Source organism: Ooceraea biroi, chromosome 12 (assembly GCF_003672135.1).
Source record: "Ooceraea biroi isolate clonal line C1 chromosome 12, Obir_v5.4, whole genome shotgun sequence".
Taxonomy (NCBI): Eukaryota; Metazoa; Arthropoda; class Insecta; order Hymenoptera; family Formicidae; genus Ooceraea; species Ooceraea biroi.
The window spans coordinates 5,493,955-5,515,073 of record NC_039517.1 but is presented as its reverse complement, the minus strand read 5'-3'; the positions used below and the strand labels follow the sequence as shown (position 1 = coordinate 5,515,073).

Below are 21,119 nucleotides of genomic sequence, written 5' to 3'. Positions count from 1 at the left end.
CTAAGTAATTTCGGTCTATAATAGGCGATGAATTAAATTTTAATCATATTCTACTTATGACAGCACAACGTAGTCGTATTTATGTCGTTAATTTTATAGCAAAATAGGCAGTTGGAAAACAATAAAATTTTCCAAAACATCGCTGCAGTATTGGAATCACCATATAGACACGATTACTTAATTAATGACTTAATATTAAAAACTCTCAAAAAAATCTTCACGAACGAGCATTCTCCAATTCTTATTCCAGTTTCAATTCTTCCAGTCTCTTGACAAATCTCTTAACACTAACTAGTGACTCTTGAAGATATTTAATCGATCTGAAGATCGTTTGCTATTACATCGATTCGGATAAATCATTTCATATGAACGGGGTGATTCGACGTACTTTATCGACGCTATGAATGAATTTCCATTCCTCCACGTTTTCCCACGACTTACCCGCGACACCGATGGAAAAACCCAAACTCCGTAGCAGAGAAGGAAGCATATGTGCATACGTGCTGCAGCATGCGTGCTCGAGAGCGGTCCGCGTGATGCTCGCGGCCTGCGGCGGCATCAAATATCGTAATTGTTATGTCAAGCCCGGCGTGTCAGCGGTGAAAAGCACTGCCACGGAGCACACTTGGTACACCGGATACCGGTTTATTAAACTTTATTGCGGCGCGTGTGCTTACACTTCGGAGAAACGGACTTTCAAAATCCGCGCAAGAGAATCAGCATACAATAAACCGACGCCCATTGTTTCTGTAGTTAGGAACTGTCGCTTGCGCGGCTATCTGCAATTCAATCGGCGCGATACCGTAGGACGTGGAAGCGTTCCGTGTCACGCGTGATAAACTCAACTGCGTGTAACGCCTCGCCGAATCGTGTCGGAAACGCGCTTTCCTCCGAGTGATCGCGAAACACGTCCATAAAATTCGCCGCAATTTGTTACAAACTCGTTGCAATTTAACTGAACGCTTATCAGTCTCCTGATGTTTGGTACGTGCAATTTTTAGATACTTTAGTTTTTCTGTAAACATTGCTATTCATCATGAATCTGTCTCCATTGCTTCGTTAGACGAGTAAAAGTGGCGCAGAGACGGTGCTTTTTCATTCACCACCGTGACGGTCATCGGTGACCGGCACTGAACCTTCTATTTGCATCACAACGGTCACCAATAACCAGCAGGCAACAAATATGTTGGAATTGGACACGTGAATAATATTACAACACGCAATACAAATTTGCATAATTTCGTTATTTATATAAATTGTACATATATATAATTAAATCATTTATTATTATTATTATGTTATTCATATAATTTATATAAGTTATATAATTCACATAATTTGCAACATTTGTTTAATAACAGCAGAAAAGCATAACGGATAAAATGCATTTGCAATAAACAATTGGCTTTTACTTTATAAAAGTTATGGAAAGGATTGGTTGCACGGGCGTATCACGCCATCAAATTACGCTTGTCAGTGATTGTATTAATGGAAGACAGAAGCGAGAGTTTCGACGTGCCATTCGCGGTAGAGCTGTCTTTTAGCTCATTGTTCCTGCGTTAAGGCGCCATGCAAATGATCGCGCGGACGTTACTTGCTCGACGGAAGGCGGGACCGATCATCAACGTGCATTTGCATCGTTGATTTCGATTCGCGGGGAAATACCCGCACCACTCGAGTCCGATCGTTCATCAGCGTCGACGCTGCTGACTCGTTCGGATCAGAGATCGCTCGGGAACGAAAACGAGAGTGCTGCCTGCTCGGATTAAGTATGCAGAGCACACTCGAGAGGCTCAAGGTCCGTGGCACCGGGTGACGTCAGTCTGTCTCCGTCCGTCAATCCTCGTCTCGTTCACGGTTTCCACGATCTCGTTTCGCTGGATCCGTTGGAGCGCCGCCAAAAATCCGGAGCGACTGCCGACAGCCTCGCGGCAGTCCGCACGAGTACTCATGAATATCACATATTCGGTTGGAACGCAATTCCATGCGGAACGCGAGAGAGAATAATAATCGTCTGTAATGCCGTCGTCCTCATCAGTTACGAGCACTTATCGCGATAAAAAAGAAAAAAAGGGGAATGGTAATCTGGATAGACGCACGCAACGTAAGGTGCTCAACGATAACAAGAGAGAGAGAGAGATGATAATGATCGTGCCTCTAGGAGTAGCTCTGCGGTTTCAGGTTTTAATCGGCAAGAGAGAGAAAGAATAGGCACGTCGATTATTCAATTATTCCGCGAATAGCGTTGCGGGCGGAGCGAACGTTCGCCGCGCTACGCGCTGTGCAGGTGCATTTCATTAGCGGATACGAACAAATTGGGCTTGTCCCGCGCGCCGCGGACGTGTAATGAAGCGAATCGCGATTCACGCCTACGTAATCGCGGCCGGATGAATGCGGATCTGCCGTGAACGAACGACTAAAAATAACCAGACGGATCTGGATGCGTTTGATACGCGGAACGCGTGATCACCCCCCATTCCTCGAGTCGCGGAAAGCTCCATCCGGAATCTCGGAGCGAGCAAATCGCTCGAGATGATCGCGATTCAGGGAAAACCAGGAAAGACAGACGCCGCGGCGCATCACGCCGGCTGTGTGTAATCGATTATTATTAGCACGACCGTGGCCGTGCTCGGCGCGTTAGCGTGTACACGCAGCTTAGTGCCACGTAGTGCCACGATGCGAAATCCAGATCGTCACGTCATCCTCATCTAGGAAAGTCGCCGAGGAAGGAGCATGTAGAATTCTGCGCGAGTTCTGCGCCGCTGATGTATCAGGGTTACTCGCCAATCCGCGCATTCATGTGCTAATGTCGCACTCGCTCGACGTTAACAACGAGTCGCCTGGAATGCCCAAAATTACTCATTCTTCGCAGGTTTCTCAAATTTTCAGAGGAATCAGAAATTTTCGTGCTGGAATCTATTAACTCCCTCAAAAAAAATGTTTGGACCTTGCATTTCCCAAGCGTTACGTACGGGATTACGGTTTAGGATGTATACGGATTCAGTCAATTAATTCAATTAATCTATTACATCGCGATTGTCACGTGGTCGGCGACATAATTGCTCGCGATTACAAGTAACTACGCTGGCGTGCGCGGATCACTCGTGGCGCAATCTCGCGAAGACGCGACCACCGTCGAAGCTGGCGACTCTGCTGGACCAGCCGCGCTTTTTCTCTCTTTCTCTTACTTTCTCGCTTCAGAGAGAAAGAGGAGCACGTCCCAGAGAGGCACCTGTGTGCCTTTCTTCCTTTCTCGCATCCGGCGCGCGGCGTAACGCAACCGCGCGGCCGCTCCTCGTCGCACTCGCCGTCACAGCATCCACAAGCCTCTCTCGGTCCATTTCTTCCCGTCCGCCGGTCGACTCCGTTCTCCACCGCCGCGATGACCCTGCGAACGCGCGTCTGTCCTTCTTCCTCCGCCGCCCGCCGCCTCCGTCTCCGTCGCCCCTTCGTGCCATTATGTAGATTCCCGCTCGTCCCGTCTCGCTCGTTCGCTCGCGCCTATCAACAATCTATATTAAGGACGTGGGAATGTGAAATGGCCTGTCCGGCTATGCCAGCGATGCTATTGGAGTCGCGGTGTGGCCGTGTCGACTGTCTCGACTCTCCTCTTCGGTTCTCCTCTCCGCGCATCCTCTTCTCTCCTCATCACCTTCACACGTACACACGTATAGCGTTCCTTCTCCACGCACGCCTAAGCTACCCTCCACCACGTCCATTCCCTCCTTCCTGGCCGTGTCACGCGTTCGTGTGCCGTGACCTCGGATTCGTGCACAACGGATGCTGCACGCCGAATCCCATACGGGATTCGCACCGCGGACTTTCTCGCGAAGCGTTTACGAGAAATCCGGTAATGCCGCGTAAGGTCTTCGTACCTTCCGCCAAAAGTAATTTTCGCCTCTTACCCCGCGGCAGCCTCACGTTCGCGGGGGATAATCGTCCCTTAAGGAAATAGCGTGACCAAGGCGCGTTTTCGTGTGCCGCGTAGCGTGGGACCGAGTGTTTGTTTAACGATATCTCGTGTGACAAGAGCGACAGATACGTGTTTCGTGAAATTGCCCGTGAATTATTATTAAAGCGGCACGAAGTTCTTGGTATCCAGGCGCTGGCACATTGAATATCTCGGCGGGCATTAGTGTACCACGATTCTAATTATGTCTGATATCTAACATTGATAAAGTACCAACATCTTGTGGAATTTATCATAAATGTCTATCAATGCAGAAGATGCCTATAGTTGTAATATAGTTGTAAAATCATAAAGACCTCGTTAATGTCTAGCCAACTTTGCAACCATGAAATCAGCAAAGTTGATAAAGCAAAACCTAGCATCATCGAATCAACATAAAAACTGATCGCTCAGGGAGAACGATGTCGTGAAAATCAGCGCGGCATCTCGCAGCAGAGAGATCTCGGTCGATCGCGATCGCGAATGTGTGCATCGATCGGCGGCGCGATGCGAATTGCCGGAGCGAAAATTGCCTGTTCGTCGCGTCACTTAGAGCTCGTCGCGCAGAAATCCGCGCGAATAATGGTCGCGCTAAACGCGCGTGTAATTCGTTCGCGGAATCGTCGAGACGGTGAGACGGTGAGAGATCGCGAGGCCGAGGGACCAGGCCGATTTCTCGTCTTCGGGCAGGCGATTTCCCGGGACCGATCGTGCGGATCGCCGCTGAAATCGCGCGCGATCGATTCTCCCCTGGGGAGAATTATCGTCGCGATCACCGCGATCGACTTGCTCGAGTGTCATACCGATGACATTCTCATCATCGCGCCGGGAAAACATTGCCTTGTTCGCCTGGTTCTCACCGCTCGAGTCGCTCTCTCCGTTCCGAGCGCGATCTCCTCGAGCTGAATCTCCAATCGTTGTAATTATCGCGCAATTTTGGACATTACGAGCTCCACGTTCTTATGTAACCGCTTGCGAGGATGATTTGTCGTTGCAAGCGTCGATTGATCATTTCAGGGATTTCAGGATGCGTTCGCTTTCCATCAGCCATTCTCTCTCTTTATCTGTTGCTCGTTGTTTCCGTCTCTTTTCATGATCACGGACGGTTCCGATTTCTCCGCGTAACGCTTTAAGGTGTTACAAATCGCTTCGGGATTCCGGGCATGCCGGCTGATTTGAGATAATCGCAGCTTCCCTCGACGAATTTGTAGCGCGCGCCCCTAAATGGCGCGCGTTCCAGTCGCCGCTGTGTGTTCTCCGCGACCAACCGGTTGTCTCGCTGTTGCAGTTGCCGTTGTTGTTGTTGCCGCCGCTGTATCGCCGGTCGTGTTGCGGTCCGTTCGCTGATCCTGACCGGTACCGCGCAAAAACTTGAAAAGCCAAGCGAACACGCGCTCGCACGCACGCGGTGCGTTATGCAACCCGCGAATCCCGTTGTTCCGCTTCTTCCATGGGGACGAAGGGGGCAAGCAGAGGAGAGACTGTCCGAGCACACAGCTAACCGAGTGAGCGCATGGTCAGCCGACGACGACGACGCAATTGCAGCCCGCGAGAAACAAAGTCATTCGCGGCGCTTCAAGAATGTCACCACTTTTCTCAATCGCGATACGACGTCCTGGAAGCCTTGATATGGCAGAAGTAGAGGTTGCCTGGATCAATTATGAACGCGCGGACGAGCGCAAGCTTAGGCATCGCTATATATAAATCGCGTCGACCCCCCTGACGCAGCCGACGTGTCGTAAACCACCCCGGAGATCTGCTGATTTACGCGTACCGGTAATTATGACGTTTACGAGCCGATATTCGAGCGCAGCCGAGCGATAAACTCGCTCGCCGGCGATGCTGTGTGAACAAGTGCGCGAGTTCCCGCACTTGAGCAGCTGCCACCGTGTAATTCCGGGTGATTCACATCGATCTGACGATCATCCGGAAGTCGCAGGAGTCATCGAGCGACGTGGCCCGCAAATTAGTGGAGCGTCTCGTATCATCGTTGCTTACCGATCAAAAGATGTATACCGCTAGCGAGCTTTTGGTATTTTGGATCGTTTAACTTGTCCACGCGGCGATACTCTTGCGTGATCAGGTGGAGATTGGAATCGGTGTCCTTGCACGACAATAATTCTCGCACGACGACGGCACTTCAGCTCGATGACGCCTTCCGCTTCCAGCGAGCGCGTTACGCGCTAATCGATCGTGACGCAATATCGTAACGACGGCGGAAGCGTGAGAACGCGGATACGCGGATCTCGTAATCTCGTAACACCACCTAACGCAGTGATCGTGTCGCGCGAATGAGGTATGCGATGACTAGATTTCAACTAGGGCACGATCCAAGTGCTCGATCTTGAAGCGGAATACTAGTTGAGCAGTATTACGCAGCGCGAGTGAATATCTTCATCTATTTCTTGCTAATTGAAAAGCATCGCGTGTAAAACATCGCGAGCAATATTCTTCAATAATCTCGGACAGGTTAATGATTGAACAACGATTGAACAAAGATTGCTGTACAGATTAGTCCTTCAGAATGAGGACAGAAGCAGACTCCTGGACAGCTCAGGAAGAACAAGACGAAAAGCAAATTCCTTTGAAGAAGCCTTTGAACAGCCTGCAAAGAACTCTCTTCGAGAAGCAGAGAGCAGCATCGCAGCTTTCCGGAACGGGGAATTCCATTTATTATCGCGTCGATCAAGAATTTCCCTGGACGCGGAAGCCTGATGAAGCTGGCTGGCGTTGCGTCCCTCGAAATTTCCGGAGGGTGCGAGCAGCGAAAAGACTGCAAAGCTGCGTCGTAAATTAGTGCTCGATGACCGTGCGAGCGAGACCGCGCGCGCCTTTCGAAGCAGCGGGTCTTCTCGAGGCAGTTTTATCGTCGGCCGACAGGCGTTTAACTTTACGAGCGACCACGCCACGTATATACTCTATCTCCTCCTCTACCTCCTTCTTCTTCTCCTCCTCCTCCTTTTCCAGCTCCATCTCCTTCACCCTTTGCCCTCTTTCTCTTCTTCGCGCTCTCGCTCCTCGCCACCCTCTTCTTCTCTCTCGCGCCTCTCTTCTAGGCGCAGGCATGCTAATTCACGTGACGCGCGTAACATTAAACCCTGACGTTTAATCCGGTAGAAACGCGCGTGGCTTACACACGGGCACCGACCGTCGACCCTTTATGTGGTCCGCTTGTACGGAGGTTTCTCCGTGGTCGTGGACGTATCTGGTAATATCCGGCGCGAAAGTACAGCGCGGGCCTCTATCGTGATAATGCTTCGTTTGCCTCGATAATCCGATCAATTTATATGGATGAGCCGCGGGGCCGCGGCGCGCCGCGATTCTTTGCCGTGTCGAAGGTCGGAGGTCGGATCGGCGAGAGAGCTCGCGCGCGCGCGCGCGCCTGCGGAAATTCATGGCCGTCTAGGGATCGTAACCGCGAGACCACTGGACGCTACACACCGGCGTGCGTTTGTAGATCAATTTAACGAGCGACGGACACACATTAATTTCTACGAATGCGTCAGCGAAATGTCCCGTTCCTTAATCTCGCCGCGCGATTCCCATTGACGTGGATCAGCGGGCGCTTTCGAATCACCAACAATAACGCTTTTTGCCCCGCCTGTGCGATCCTCCTGATCCTCTTCCAATTCACGAACAACGAAACCGAGGCATACTCCGAATCTCGTTGTCACGCAAGCTATTAATTAATACGAACGCCACTTTTTGTTACAGTCGTTCTTTGGTCGTACGCTTTACAATAGAGCCTACATACCGGAATGCAGGAATGGTGGTAACTGCAAGATCAACAAGGAAAATCGGACGTCTTGCAAATCATGTCGGTTACAAAAGTGTCAGGCAGTTGGTATGAACAAGAGGGCCTCGCGCTTTGGCCGACCACCTCATTGCACCTCGTTCAAGAAACTGTACAATATTGACCAGCAAAAAAGGCAAAGAGACAAGAATACAACACAACGTTAACAACATGTCGGCGAGGATGTCCTACATGAGTCCCATGTTCCATGGGATACCTTCGAACGTGTTTGGAACATTATCCGCGCAATGGGCCTCCTTCCCGTCAATGAGTACTTCTGTGGGAGTAGCACAGGAAGTGCTACATCCATTGGTAGACCAGCCGATAGATCTTAGCATACGAAACCAAGTGAGTGACGATATGGATGTCTCGACAATCTCGATCGACCTGTCGCTGTCAGACTCAAATCAAAACTAAATCGAAGCTCGCGATTTGATTCTCGGCAATCTTCAGTTTCATCTGTGAAGGTCACGCTGGTTCTACTCCAATCACATATGGATAATATCATGACGAAAAGGTGTTTATTTTGTAATGTGGAATCGATGATAGTGGGCACAGAGAATATTGAAGAATATCTCGCATTGATGATGATAAACATGACGAAACGACGATTCACTAGAAGTTTCAGGGATTTCTTATCGATCTAAAACATTTTTAAAAGTTTGCAACTATTGTTTCGTGTCTGATGGCATGTAAAAAAATCTCTAGATTTTCAGATGCGTTTCGTCATATTTACATATCAGAAGACAGCATTGCATTAAGTATATTCTTTTGTGACTCCTTTTGATCAGTATGAGTACCTGAAAATGCCATTTGGGCTGAAGAATTAGCAGTAGCACGTTTTTAGTGAATGAGATATTTAGCGATTTAATTAAAAGCGAAAACGTTATAGTTAGTATGCATGGATGGACTTTTGGATAGTGACGGATAGTTTGAAAAAACTTTTTGAGGTGCTTGATCAGGTATGTTAATTCTTCGTACAAAACATACTCGAGTTACGTTTGGAATGTCAATTTGAAATGTCAATTCAATTCAATTCAATCAAATACAATTCTTTCTATTTCTAGAATTTCTAGGATACGATATTAGGTGCCTTTACCTTATGTCTGTGAATCTGTAGTTTGTAAAATTTAAATTGTTAACGTTGCGTTCCGAGAGCGGCCTTTTGTCAGGTTGGCTGAAATTGCAGTAGAATAATAGTAAGAGACTGTCATGGTAACATGACGGAATGATGATCCGCTTGTGATGGAGTCGTTTTCGATTCGGCACATTTTATAAGACGAAGTGTGGTTACTGAACATGTGAGCTTTATAATTTTACGATAACTAATAAATGAATAAAATAATAACTCAAGGTGATTCTGTGATTTATTCAGAAGCGAATCCAAAAACTATTCATCTCCTTCAATATATTAAACTTTTATTCGAGCACGAGATTCACGGGGAACACCAAATGATTGCGGTTTGGGCTTTAGGGGAAGCGCTTTCATTTTTCAGCACGATTCGCGGAAGATGCGTCCTCCGCATGGCGGTGACAACAAGAGAAAAACGTATAATACACATAAGCATGCACGTGAGCATAATGCAGCACACGGAATGCCAACAGCTCTCTTGGAACTCGATAGACAAGCCAAGCCAAAGCAGGCCAAGTCAAGTCAAACGAACCGGTGACGATTGGCTCTCGCTCCAGACAGACGGTTAAGAAGTCGTCGTCGATCCCTCGTTCCCTTTCCGCTTGTTCGTTTCCTGATCGAGCAAATTAATAACTCTAGGAGACAACCGTAATGACGTCTAATTGATCGCGCGAAACCACGGCGTTCGCGTAAAACCACCACAGCGGCCGCGCGCGGTCGTGAGTAATGAGCCGTGTCGCCGCGTAATTATTAATTCCCGGAGCCGTTGACGCGTTTACAAAGTGGCTCTATCCATTTCGTTCGCAAAAGTCTGCCTGAGAAGGACAGGCCGGCGACAAGCGCATCCCGAGCGCGCTAAAAAAATCGATTTCGCTCACGGAATCGCGGTGCCTCTCGGTCTTTCCGGTATTTTTACCCCCGACGCACGAGCATATATCATAATCCTGATGGCTTCCGTACGTCGAATTAATTTTCGCAGCCGCCGCGGCGGCCGAGGCTGGAAACGGCACACGTATTTCACGTACGTTCTACTTAGACTGACCCCCGAGGCCATCGGGAGATATTATCATCGCTGTTATCCCAGGTATGCCCATTACAATAAAAAGTAACAGCACGAATAGCCGCGCGTAACTGTAATAATGAGCCGCGCTCGATTAACTTCAGAAACAAACGCGTTGATGATTACGTCCGCGCCGTCAGCGTCAGCGTGAATTAGATTTACGATCGCGAACGAGCGAGCGCGCACACTTGCGCAGCGTGTTTCGTAAGCCGCGGATGGGATTACCAGTAATACGCACTTGCCGATGAATCCAGGAACGATCTTTCCTGTGAGAAAACACGATATAATTCCACCGCGATCCTCCTATTTTCACACATGTGTTATGTCATTAGATATAATAACCGAACGACGTGCAAACGCAGTAAATAAGGCAACTCGGGAGGGAACTTGCATCCTGAGTCGCGACTTGTTCCGGCATAATTATTGAAATAGGATACATTTTGCTAATCTTCTCTATATTTTGGTTGCCCATTTATTTTGCACATTTACTGTTATCACATCTTGTTGAAATTCTAACCTCGATAATTAACGAAGTACGATTTAGGTGGCGCGTTTGATACGCATTTGGCAAATCTTCCCCATATAAGGGCTGCCGCGGCATCGTAGGACGAAAGGGCCGAGAGCCATCTCCGGTACCATAGAACACACCTTGAAGAACAAGCGCACCGGCCTGTACGGATCCCTAGCGTGCACGGAGAGCGTTAGGGGTTAACGAGGGCCGATCGTGCGATCGGTCGATCTTTCCCAAGAGCCGAGGCGGCCCAATTAGAAGGCACATAAAAGCCGGGCGCATAATCAGCAATTTGTATTGTCGAGGAGGATAAGGGAGTCTGTGGCCGCTCGCTCGCGGAAAGCGAGCCAGTCTCTCTTGCAACCTCTCTCTCTCTTTCTCTCTCTCTCTCTCCCTCTATATCTCGTCCTACGTCCTCGTTTCGTTTCCCTCTCGCTCATTGTTCCCTGCACGCCCACCCTTTTCTGCTCGCGAAGCCACTTTGCAAAATAACTTCATACACAAGGCGAACACTGCATCGGAGGCTGCGCGCTGCGTCTGTCGATGGTACCAGGGCTCACCGAGTGGCGTTCGAGGGAGGAGGGTGCGGCGAGAGCCGGGGAATGGCACCCGATTAAGCTATGCAATCGCCAATTATCGGCAATTTGATCCGGTTATAACTCAATTTAAAGTAATTGGGCCGCGTCGAGCGAGCGCTCACTCCTCGTGAGTCGCTCGTATGTATTAAGACGCCTCGCGCACGCACACGTACGTGCTACGTGCACTCGTCGGTGTGTGTACACACGAGCAAAGTACGTGCAACGAACGACAGGTACGAGACGAAGAAGACGTGGAAAGCAAAGGGAGAAAGGGAGAGACCGCGGGCAGGGTAGGGAGCGAGAAAGAGGGATAGATGTCTCGAGCAGAAACGTTGTAACGGCTCGCATTTAAGAGACTCGACCTGCTGGATGCTTTTAGCGCCCTTCGATGATCGTAAATTGCTGATCGGCCGCGCGAGCCTGCACGTCCACGCGGAGCGACGATCCTGAAATCCTTCCTGCGGCCTGGACTTGATGGATGCACGTACGCGCGACCGGACGAATAGGGCGGGATAGGGGAAACGTGACTTCCTGAATTCCGTTGCCCGTCGTTGCACACTCCTGAATCTACCTGAATCTACCAAAGAGATCCACACGAGGCGGTTGCACTTCAGTCTAATTAATTTGATCGCACCAACAGCTGCACTTGGGGAGTATCTACTGCTTATGGACTGACACACGCGGATTCACGACGATTCCGACGAAAGAGGAGCAAGATCGGAGCACAAATTAATCGGTAGCAATGATAAGAAAGTGCCATTTACTTCCGCCGAGTGTTTCTTCGCAGATCCGGCAGATCCGTCGTAATCAGCAAGGTCCCGACTTGCCATTCGACTGCGCTTCTTGCCAGGCGCTTTTTATCCGCGCCAGTCCTTCACTCATGTCACAGACAAGCGTGGCAATTTGTAACGTCCTTGTCGTATCATGCGTTTAATCGCCACTTTATTCCCTTTCCTCTTCCCGCTCCATCGGGGTTCTTCGTTTTCAATCTTCGCTGTTCGTTCCTGCACTCGCCGAATCTCGAAGCAACGACCAGTTTCACAAGATAATCCGCGACTCCGTTGCAACGTGAGATCGTTACGGCGGTAGCTGGTTCGCGCCCGCTTGACAAATTTGACGAGACACGCAGCCAATCGCTCTCGAGCGTTAATCGATACAGCGATCGGTTCATTAGCCGAATTGGGCCCTCGTTTCTTCCTCGCAGCCAAGTACGAGCGAGCGTGTATCGACATATTGGCTTTTCGATCACGTTCAGTCCGCTGGAAATCTGCGCAGCGATCGGCGAAGCTTTCTTTCTCTCTTCCTCGCCGGTCTCGCGCTTTGATCAGAATATTCGATCGATGACTTCTCATATTTCCGTGATCTTGAAAGCACATAATATTCTTCGTCGAGGAATATTTTTCAACGACGCGGACACTTGGAGGGAACAATTTCCGTATACCTGATTCGAGAATTGGCAATTTTTCAGGGAACGTAATTTCGAGGAAGAGAAACGTATTACCGAAGCGTACAAATAGACAATTCTCATTCGGGATTCTCGCGGCTCGTAAAGCAGCCGTGTAAGTGCACAATTCTGTTGAACTCTCAACTCGGATCATCAGTCCGCGAGAAAGACGCTCAGATTGACGAACTTCACGTTCCTCGGCATTATAACGGCTCCTCCTCTTGCTGAAGCTCGCTCGTCGCAACTCATCGTATTGTTCCTGATGAGAACCTCGTTTCGCGGCGGATTTCGCGTGCGGTTTCTATCCGTCGCTAGGCGCGAAGCAATTTCCGCGAAACCCCATTAACCCTTCGTAGATGAACGACGGGGAAGTGGAGGAGGCGGCGCGAGGGTCTCAGAGGAGGATAAAGAGACCCGTGCGGGCAAGGGGAAGAAGAGGATGAGGAGGACGAGGGGGATCGCACTTGTCGCTTGGCACGCCGGTGTGTTGCACGAGGATATCGGGGTCCTGGCTGTGCACCGGCCGCAGCGCAGCGCGGCACGATGTTTCACCATGAAACAGAAGGGAGGCGGAGTAGGATGAGGAGGTGGAAGAACAGAGGAGAAAGAAGAAGAAGAAGAAGAAGAAGTAGCCCTCGCGAGGCGAGGGGTCACAGTCGCTTATGTAAACCATATAGAAGCGCGCACTATCTAGCGGTGCGCCGTTTATCTAATAATATTATGGTGCGGCCCATAAGAGAAGGCGCCCTCGAGATGCACACGTGCACACGCGCGCGCGGATATTCGTGCGAAACGCACGTATACGGCGGGGGAGGGGACAGAGAGGAGAGAGACGGGAGGAATCCGACGCGGAGGGTAAATCCTCCTCGCGTCTTCACGCGAAGTGTGCGAGGTCTTTGCGTTTACGGGGGTGTGCGAGCACTTGTTCCGATGCTATCGGCTGATATTCAGCGCGATAACCCGTACGCGCGCGAAGCCACGATATTATCATTGCGGAACCACACGTTTTTCCACGGCGCGCTGGGAACGCGCGGAAAGCGGGTACTCGAAGGAGAGGAGGATGAGAGCGAGTATCTCGCGAGAGCGTAGGCGATACGTTTAATTTCAGCGACGGGGAGGTCTCGCGCAGCATGATAATAATTAATTACGATAATCGATTATCGCGTTCGCTCGCTTCTCGCAATGTGCATTTAGCGCGGAAATCAGCCTCGGCGAATACCGTGGCGAGCTTCGTCGAATACATTACCGTTAAGAGGATGCTGGAGTGCCTCCCAAACTTCGACGTGAAAACATCATCGTTTAGAATATTAAAAATATCCATCACAATGTACTCTGAAATTCGCAGAAAGTGGCAAGATCGCGAGTATAAAGCATTAACTCCTCATCATTGTTCCTATTTTTTTTCATCCTTCAGTCTGCTATCCAGTGGATTCACGAACTCACCGCTTCCAAGCTACAAGGGAAACGTTAACATCAGCAAAAACGAGCCGCACAAGCGCTCATCGAAAGTCTCGCGAGTGCTCGATGGTAGCCGCGAGGTGCGTCGGCGATCATTAGATGCTCGGAGTTACTCTTTCTCCGCGAGGAGCGCAGTCATTTCTTTTTTCCTCTGGCGGACCCGCGTCGCCAGGAATGGTCATCCAGCACGCGAGCAGCAGCACACGCGACGCATTAATTCCAGCATTTTTCCGGCGTGCCGGCATTAACCTTTAAAGCAGGCGCGTGATTGCGACCGATCACGCGTGCTGTCCGTTAAATCGCCCAACGTTCCACTTTGCCTGCGCGCGGCGAGCGAAGCGCGAGCTCGCAAACATTTTTGCCTCCTTAATTCGACGCGGTCGTGCCGGAATACAGCGCGATCGTATCCGCCGCTAACGATCTACACGCGGCCGGCATCTCTCGGCATCTCCCGACCTCCGCCGTGTAATGACGGTCGATCACGCGTGCCCGATCTTAAATCGTACCGCGCCGCTTCTCTTCTCGCGGGGCCCGCCACCATCTCCAATTTCTTGTCCCGCATTAATACGGATTGTCTCGTCACGATCAAAGAGCTGCGCCATAAGAGTTGCTCCACGATCGCTAGCGACGCTCCAGCCTCCGCATCGCGCGTTCCGCAATCTCGCGATTCGCGAGATCATCTTCTCCCCTCGTTTCAGTATACGCTGACAAAAACGGATCGCACGGCGGCGCAATCACCCGAAAGTCATTGGATCCGCTATTTTTCTTTTTTTTCTTACAGGCCGGCGGGTTTTTCGAGGCAGACGCTTTTTCGTGCCTCGCGTCGAGCGATCGAACGCGAGGGCAAAGCCAAGCGGAGGAAAGCTCGATCGCTCGTCCAGGCTGGATCCACGAGGCGTGATGCTCCGTCGAATTGATGGACGACTTCTCCCGATGCGGGAGAAATAAAAGAATACGAACGCCAGATGTATTTAGCGAGGTATGCTGCAGCGCATGCCGTTTCCTCGCGAGGGAGACTCGATTGTCGTACGGTACCGAGATAATTGCGCGCGAGGCGGCAGGAAAGGTCGTAAAGATCGATGGTCCCTCGATGAAGTCCCTGGCCGGGCATCTTCACGCATCAGACCCGTGGACGATGCGTCCGAGACGAGATTAACGCGCGGCGAGGCGAGGCGCGGCGCGATCAACCGATGGATGCATGCGCGCCGAGAAAGAAAAGCGAGAGCTATCCATCCATCCGCGACGAAGACGAGCGAGCCGCGACGACGTTCGCGTGTAATTCAAACGGGCAAACTTAATTACGCCGAGTGGTCGTCGGAGGATCGCCGAGGACCACGATCGGGCGAGCGACGCGTTTCTACTCGCCCGCGCCGAGCAGCTCGTCGTCGCAGCGTAATTAACGGCGCGTCCGCTGCCTCAACGCGCTCGAAATCGGCCAATATTGCGTATCGGGCGAGAATCTCACGGCGGAATCGTAATCGCGAGTATCATCGCGGCGCGATTAAGTGCGCGGCCGCATCGCCGAGCCGGCATTATCGATTCTGAAATCTCGCGTCGCCGCTTCCGGTCGACCGAGAGTTCAGGCTGCCGATCGGCCGACCGGCGACACGATTGCGGCGCGCGTATAATGGCCACTTTGTAGAAAGTCGCGCGCGCTACGGAGTAGGGGCAGTTTAAATATTTATCGAGAGGTCGTTTCTCTTTGCGGACAATTAGCGAGGCAAAATCCAGCCAGGCTCTCGGCGAGTGCGTTTATGCCGGATCCCGCGGTGAGAAGCCGCATGTTAGCCGACGGCGATGTTATCGAGGTGCCATTCGGCGTTCACGTGTACGTAACTGCACCCATATGCTGAATAGAGGACATCCGCGAATTGGGGATTCACCTGGCGGAATTTGCGCTCTCGAGTCTCTCGTCACTCGGTCCGCCATCGATAAGAATGAGAGGTACGCCTCGTAATATCGGCTTGAGCGGATCAGGATGCCACAAAGAGTCCACCGATGCCTAATGGGAACGCGCTGTAAGATGCGAGCATCCTCGTGGCGACCACCAGACTTAGGATCGAGGGACAAGAAATGGAGAAAGAGAGAGCAGAAGATTGAAGGAACGGGATAGACTAACGATAAGGAGAGCGAGCTGCCCCATGAATATTTAGGGCCCCGTACGCCCGCAATGGAGTATTTATTCGCGGATGCCGGTTTTATATCACTCAACGAGAGAGAGGAGTGAGCGAGTGCAGGAGTCTACGCTTACGCCCAGGAGAACTGCCGGCTTGCTCAAAGGGGCTTTCCCGATGGGGGATCCGCGAGGCCGGGTCCCCGGCAGCGCGTTTCACCGCGCTCGCTTAAAATTATTGCGACGATCCGCTGACATTGCAAGGCGGCATTAAACGTCCGGATGTTGAGAACTTTGCGCTGCCGATTACCGTTGCAAAGCTCGAGTTGCCGCTCGAGCGTAAGAGCTCTTCACTTATTGTTAGTGCCATAAAATTCTTAAAATTTTTAAGACCTATGACTGATCAGGCTGGCTGATGGAGAAGCACTTTGTGGATTCTCGATAGCGACGAGTGCAACATTTATTCACGGTCATCGCGGAAGAGAAAGATATCTTTCGAAGGAGTCATTAATTTGAACAGCCACGCGGTTTGAAATGTAATCTATCTTGGGCATGAATGGGACGAGCGTCAAGAGTAATTAATCCGGAGGAGCGCCCGTTCTTTCACCAGCGATTAATTTCGTCCGCTCGCGCGCGTTACCATTCCGCGCGAAGAGAATAACAAAATGAAAGGTACGGGCAGAAAAGCGGTGATGGCGAATGAAACCGCTGCGAAAAGAAGTATTCTGTTCTCACCGCCTTTCACCATCGTTAATTCTTCTTCTCGACTCACCTCGCGGCCTTCTTGCACCCCCCCCCCTCCCGGGGCCAACGCATCGATCGCGTTTACACGCGCTCAGTTGAAATTCAAATTTCCAATTGCCGTCCCATTGCGAGGTACTAATTCACGTAATTTCGCTGATGGAGTTCTCGAGAGGCGAGGGATTTCATCACCTTGACACCTTCGGATCGCCGCGATCGAGAACTCGCACGCAAAGATCCGAGCGCCTTGATCGCAGGTGTGCCGCGAGTTCCCGCGACATCCGTGGATCGTTTCAGAAAGATCCGAGGGACAGTTGAGCAAATCGAGTTCAGATCTAAAATCCGACGAACAAGAACACGGCAGCGAACACGAGAAAAGAAAAATGGAATTCAAACGGGTCCCGCGAGTGAATTTCGCGGCGCGAGCTGCACGAAATGTCGCCGGCGACGAGGTCTGACCTTTCGGATCGGCTCGATTTCCGCGATTTCTCAACGAGCTCGCGCGCTCGTCCCTTTTTTCCTCCCGTCGTCGGCTGCACTCGAGATGCTCAGCATCGCGATCTGTATCTGTGCGAGGCACGACCGCGCGCGTGTCGCGCGATGAAACGCAAAGAAGTTGCCGACTGTTGGCAGGCTCTCGCTGCTGCTGCTTGGAGGCTGTGGATATTAGCGAGATCGGGCGACACGAACCGATAACTGGGACCTCGATAATTAAGGCGGTAATAATGGACGCGAAATTAGAAAGCGGAGTATCCCGCGAGTACCCCGAGAAGGAAGCGGGAAGGATGCTGGCGAGATACGAGAAGAGGCAATCGGCGAGAGATCGCCCGTGAGTGCTCGCGATCATATACCGAGCGGATTCCCGATCATAATATCGAGTTAATAAACTCCGTACGTATGGACGCGATCTTTAACTCGGCTAATAGTCGTGCATGAGCGCATTTTCCGAGCCATTTTCTCGCGCGCCTGCTAAGCCGCATATTAATACTCTCGCGGACGGTACACCAGGAGTGTCGTCACCGACGACCCGATAACGATGCCAGGAGACTCCCTCCACGTGCGACCTACTGTGCTCTTCGTATAACTGGAGAGTAACGGGATCGGCGATGTTCTCTCGATCGCGCTTTTGTCGCTCGATTCGGTCGTCGAACGTGACGCATCCGCAGTACGCAGATTAAGATTAATGCCGTTAATACCCGTTGGAATTTATTTGGCATGAGCTGCGCACAGTCGCGGCCGAATTTTCCAGATGGTTGCTTGCCGCTCGCAAAGTCGCGCGAATTCCTCTGCCGCACGACGAGTTCCCGCGAGCGGTCGATCGATAAATTGCAAGGAGGAGGAGACAGTTCGGGAAGGCGATTCAATCATCGCTTATCCCGTCACTAATAGTCCCGCGAGCCGTCTCTATGTGCCGTGGAAAATTATCAGTCATAAATCGAAGCGCGAAGGGAGAAGCGAAGGAGGAGCGGACTATCCTCGTCCGTCCGGTATCCGCGCGGAATGCAAGCGCATTGCAAGTGCCGAGCGCACGACGACGCGCCCGAATCTGTCGCCGTGAAGGGGAACGGATCCCCGGCACCCTTCCGTGCCCCTTTCCGTCCCACCCTACCCGCCACGGTCCACGTAATAATACGTTGCCGCCGTGGCCCGACCAATATATTAATTACCGCTCAATATATTAATTACTGACCCTATAATCTCGCCGGGACGCGCCGTGGGATCGCGAAACGCGTTTCTTCAGCGTGCTCCAGCGTTCACCGTGATTTCGTCTCCCTTCGTCACGCCCCTTCGGTTTCTCTCTCTTATCGTCATCCCAGTCTTTATCTGTCTATACGTTCTGCGGGTAGACTCACCCGATCGCGACGACACAGCATCGGCAGCCAATTTCTTCGCGTACTCGAGGTGCTCCAGGTGCAAGACCAGTCGATCTATCAGCGAGATTGTTAGCGATTGGACGATTGCGTTCGTGTTCGAAAACACTCAGTGTGCAAGGATATAGGAGGAATCTATAAGAATTAAAGGTTGTTCCTAGCTTAAATTTCGTCCTGGAACATTTTCTGAATTTGTTGCTTTCGAAATATCCCAATTTAGAATTTGTTGCTCGCAAAATAAGTTCGACCGGCAACGCCAACGTTATCAAGTATACGTGTACACTTTCTGCAGAGTCCGATCGAGGATTTAATTGGGCTTCAGACACAACGGAGCGTGCACCAGCGGCAGGCGCTGTTGGAAACGCGCTTTTTCTCCATTAGTCAGTCTCGTCGACGCCCGACGACAGCGGGATAATGCATGCTCCAAACAGGACTCCCACGTAACAGGCGCTTACACGCGCGCGCGAGTACGAGCGCATAGGATAATGATTTCGCAGGCATACACACATACGCGGATCCAGACGTCTAGCGTCCTACGAGCGCTGTCCTTTCTCCGATCGCATGTAATTCATGTATAAATGTTTATGGCTGGAAATTATTGGAGAAGAACAGTCGATCGAGCAATAAAATCGCGCGCGCGCGCGTGCGAGGCTTATTCATGCGTCAAAGAATGCATTACGTAGGTTTCGAGATAACTCGCTGGTGAATAAGAAGACACTCGGCAAAGCACGATATTTCACAATGACGGAATGGAAGGAGGCACCGGCGGATTTCGCGGTTGACGATGACGATGATTTGCGTGAAGATCCGAATATCGCGTTCTCCGAGAGCAGACTCGACGACGAGCTCGCCGACGTCGATGGCAGCGGAGGATCGCGGTGAGAGACGGCTTTACGTAGCTCGTAAACCTAAAAGGAGATCTCGCAGGGTTCGCATACCAAGAAAGACAGAGAAAGAGAGAAAGGGAACTCGCGGGCCCTTCGATGGAGCGAACGATACTCGCGCGGAATTCAAATGAGACGCCACGAATCCCGCGAGCCGGCCAGCGCGCATTCCACGAGCGGATTCGCTCGCTCGAGTCACGAGCTGCGCGGAAAGCCGTGGAAGCGAATCCTCATCGTCGCCGGTCGTTTAAACGTTCGTCAGGACAGTAATCGCGCGGGGGTCTTATTAAATCAAAGCGAGCGATCCGTCGGCGCGATAAGGGCGTCGGCCCGTCGACAGGTAGATTCGTCCGCTCTGAACGGAGGAAGCGTACACAGGAGCGGCCACGATGAGGTCCGCGACGGGCTCCGCGATGGGGTCCGCGATAAGGCGGCTTAAAAACCCATGGGGACGTCACGAGTGTCACGCGCGGCGCTTGTTCCCGCTTGTAACTATGAGCGATTAACGCAAACTCGATACGACGGCTGATATGATTAACAAGCTGCGCGCGGGAGGAGGGAATTAGGCTCGAACGGTATCGCCGATATACCTGTGCTTCGTTTAATGGCTACACGCCGGGGGATAAGTATACGTTTCGTCGTGCATCGCGAGGGCAGCAGACAGGCAGCGCACGCTGAAAGACGCGATACGCGCTCGCGCCAGCTCTTGCGGAGAACCGCATTCGTTTCCTTCCGATTGGCAATTCCGAGGGGTGAAGCGTGGCGTTGCGTGGCTCCGCGAGGTCACCGTGTATTAATAACGTGTCGGCATTGATAGATCGGTAGATCTATCGGTAGATCAAACGCGCCGATACGACGGAAGTGCGGTCTGGTAATTGTCCCTTCTTTCCCTACTGAAATATGTGAGGTACATTAGAGGCCGATTTTTAACGGTTCCTGGGCGGACAGGAGGGATCGGCCGTAATTCGTGTTTAATAGGCGGAAGGCTGTAGATAGCGAAATCAATTAATCCGCTAATCGGCAGCGCCTAAAACCGATTCTCGACGAGCGATCGAGCGCGACTCTCGCGCTGTGTAATAACCGTCACTTATCCGTAATTACCGGCGCGAGTAATTTTAAGTGATCTTTATGACCACGTCGTACAGGATAATGGTGGGTTTAATCTAGGACCACATGCGACCGGGCGCTCGTATCCGAGCGCCACGCAATAGGTACCGTTTTCCACGCTTTGTTCGCCGTGAGAACGACCTTCGGAAGCGCCACGAAAATTAGAGGCGCAATGCGCCTCGTGTATGATCTGTGTGAATACGACCGGGAATTGCCCCGCCACCATAGGTAGCCCTTATAATTCGGTCGGCCCGCGCGCGCCCGCGAACCTTCAATTATACTGGATGATTCTCGCGTCCGGTAATCTCCGGCGAACCCTACCACGCTGGATCAGGACTCGGAGAAACTGGAGATCAATCATGAGAGGTCGAACGGGCGAACGCGACAGCGATCGTCGACATTCGTCGGATCTGGACCAGTTCGGAAATTGCTCTCGTCATACCCGGTAATGGCTCGTTTGTTTAGGCTGGGAATAATG

The 21,119-nt window shown here is 51.4% G+C and overlaps 1 protein-coding gene across 1 annotated transcript in view; it reads left to right on the top strand.

Annotated features, from left to right (window-relative positions):
• LOC105277747 (protein embryonic gonad) overlaps nucleotides 1-9,098 on the top strand; it is a 29,253-nt gene extending 20,155 nt beyond the window's left edge. The window contains exon 3 of the mRNA XM_026974331.1: nucleotides 7,664-9,098. Within this exon, the coding sequence (XP_026830132.1) occupies nucleotides 7,664-7,909 (246 nt within the window). The 3' untranslated portion in view covers nucleotides 7,910-9,098. The remainder of the gene's footprint in view (nucleotides 1-7,663) is intronic.
• The last annotated feature ends 12,021 nt before the right edge of the window (nucleotides 9,099-21,119 follow it).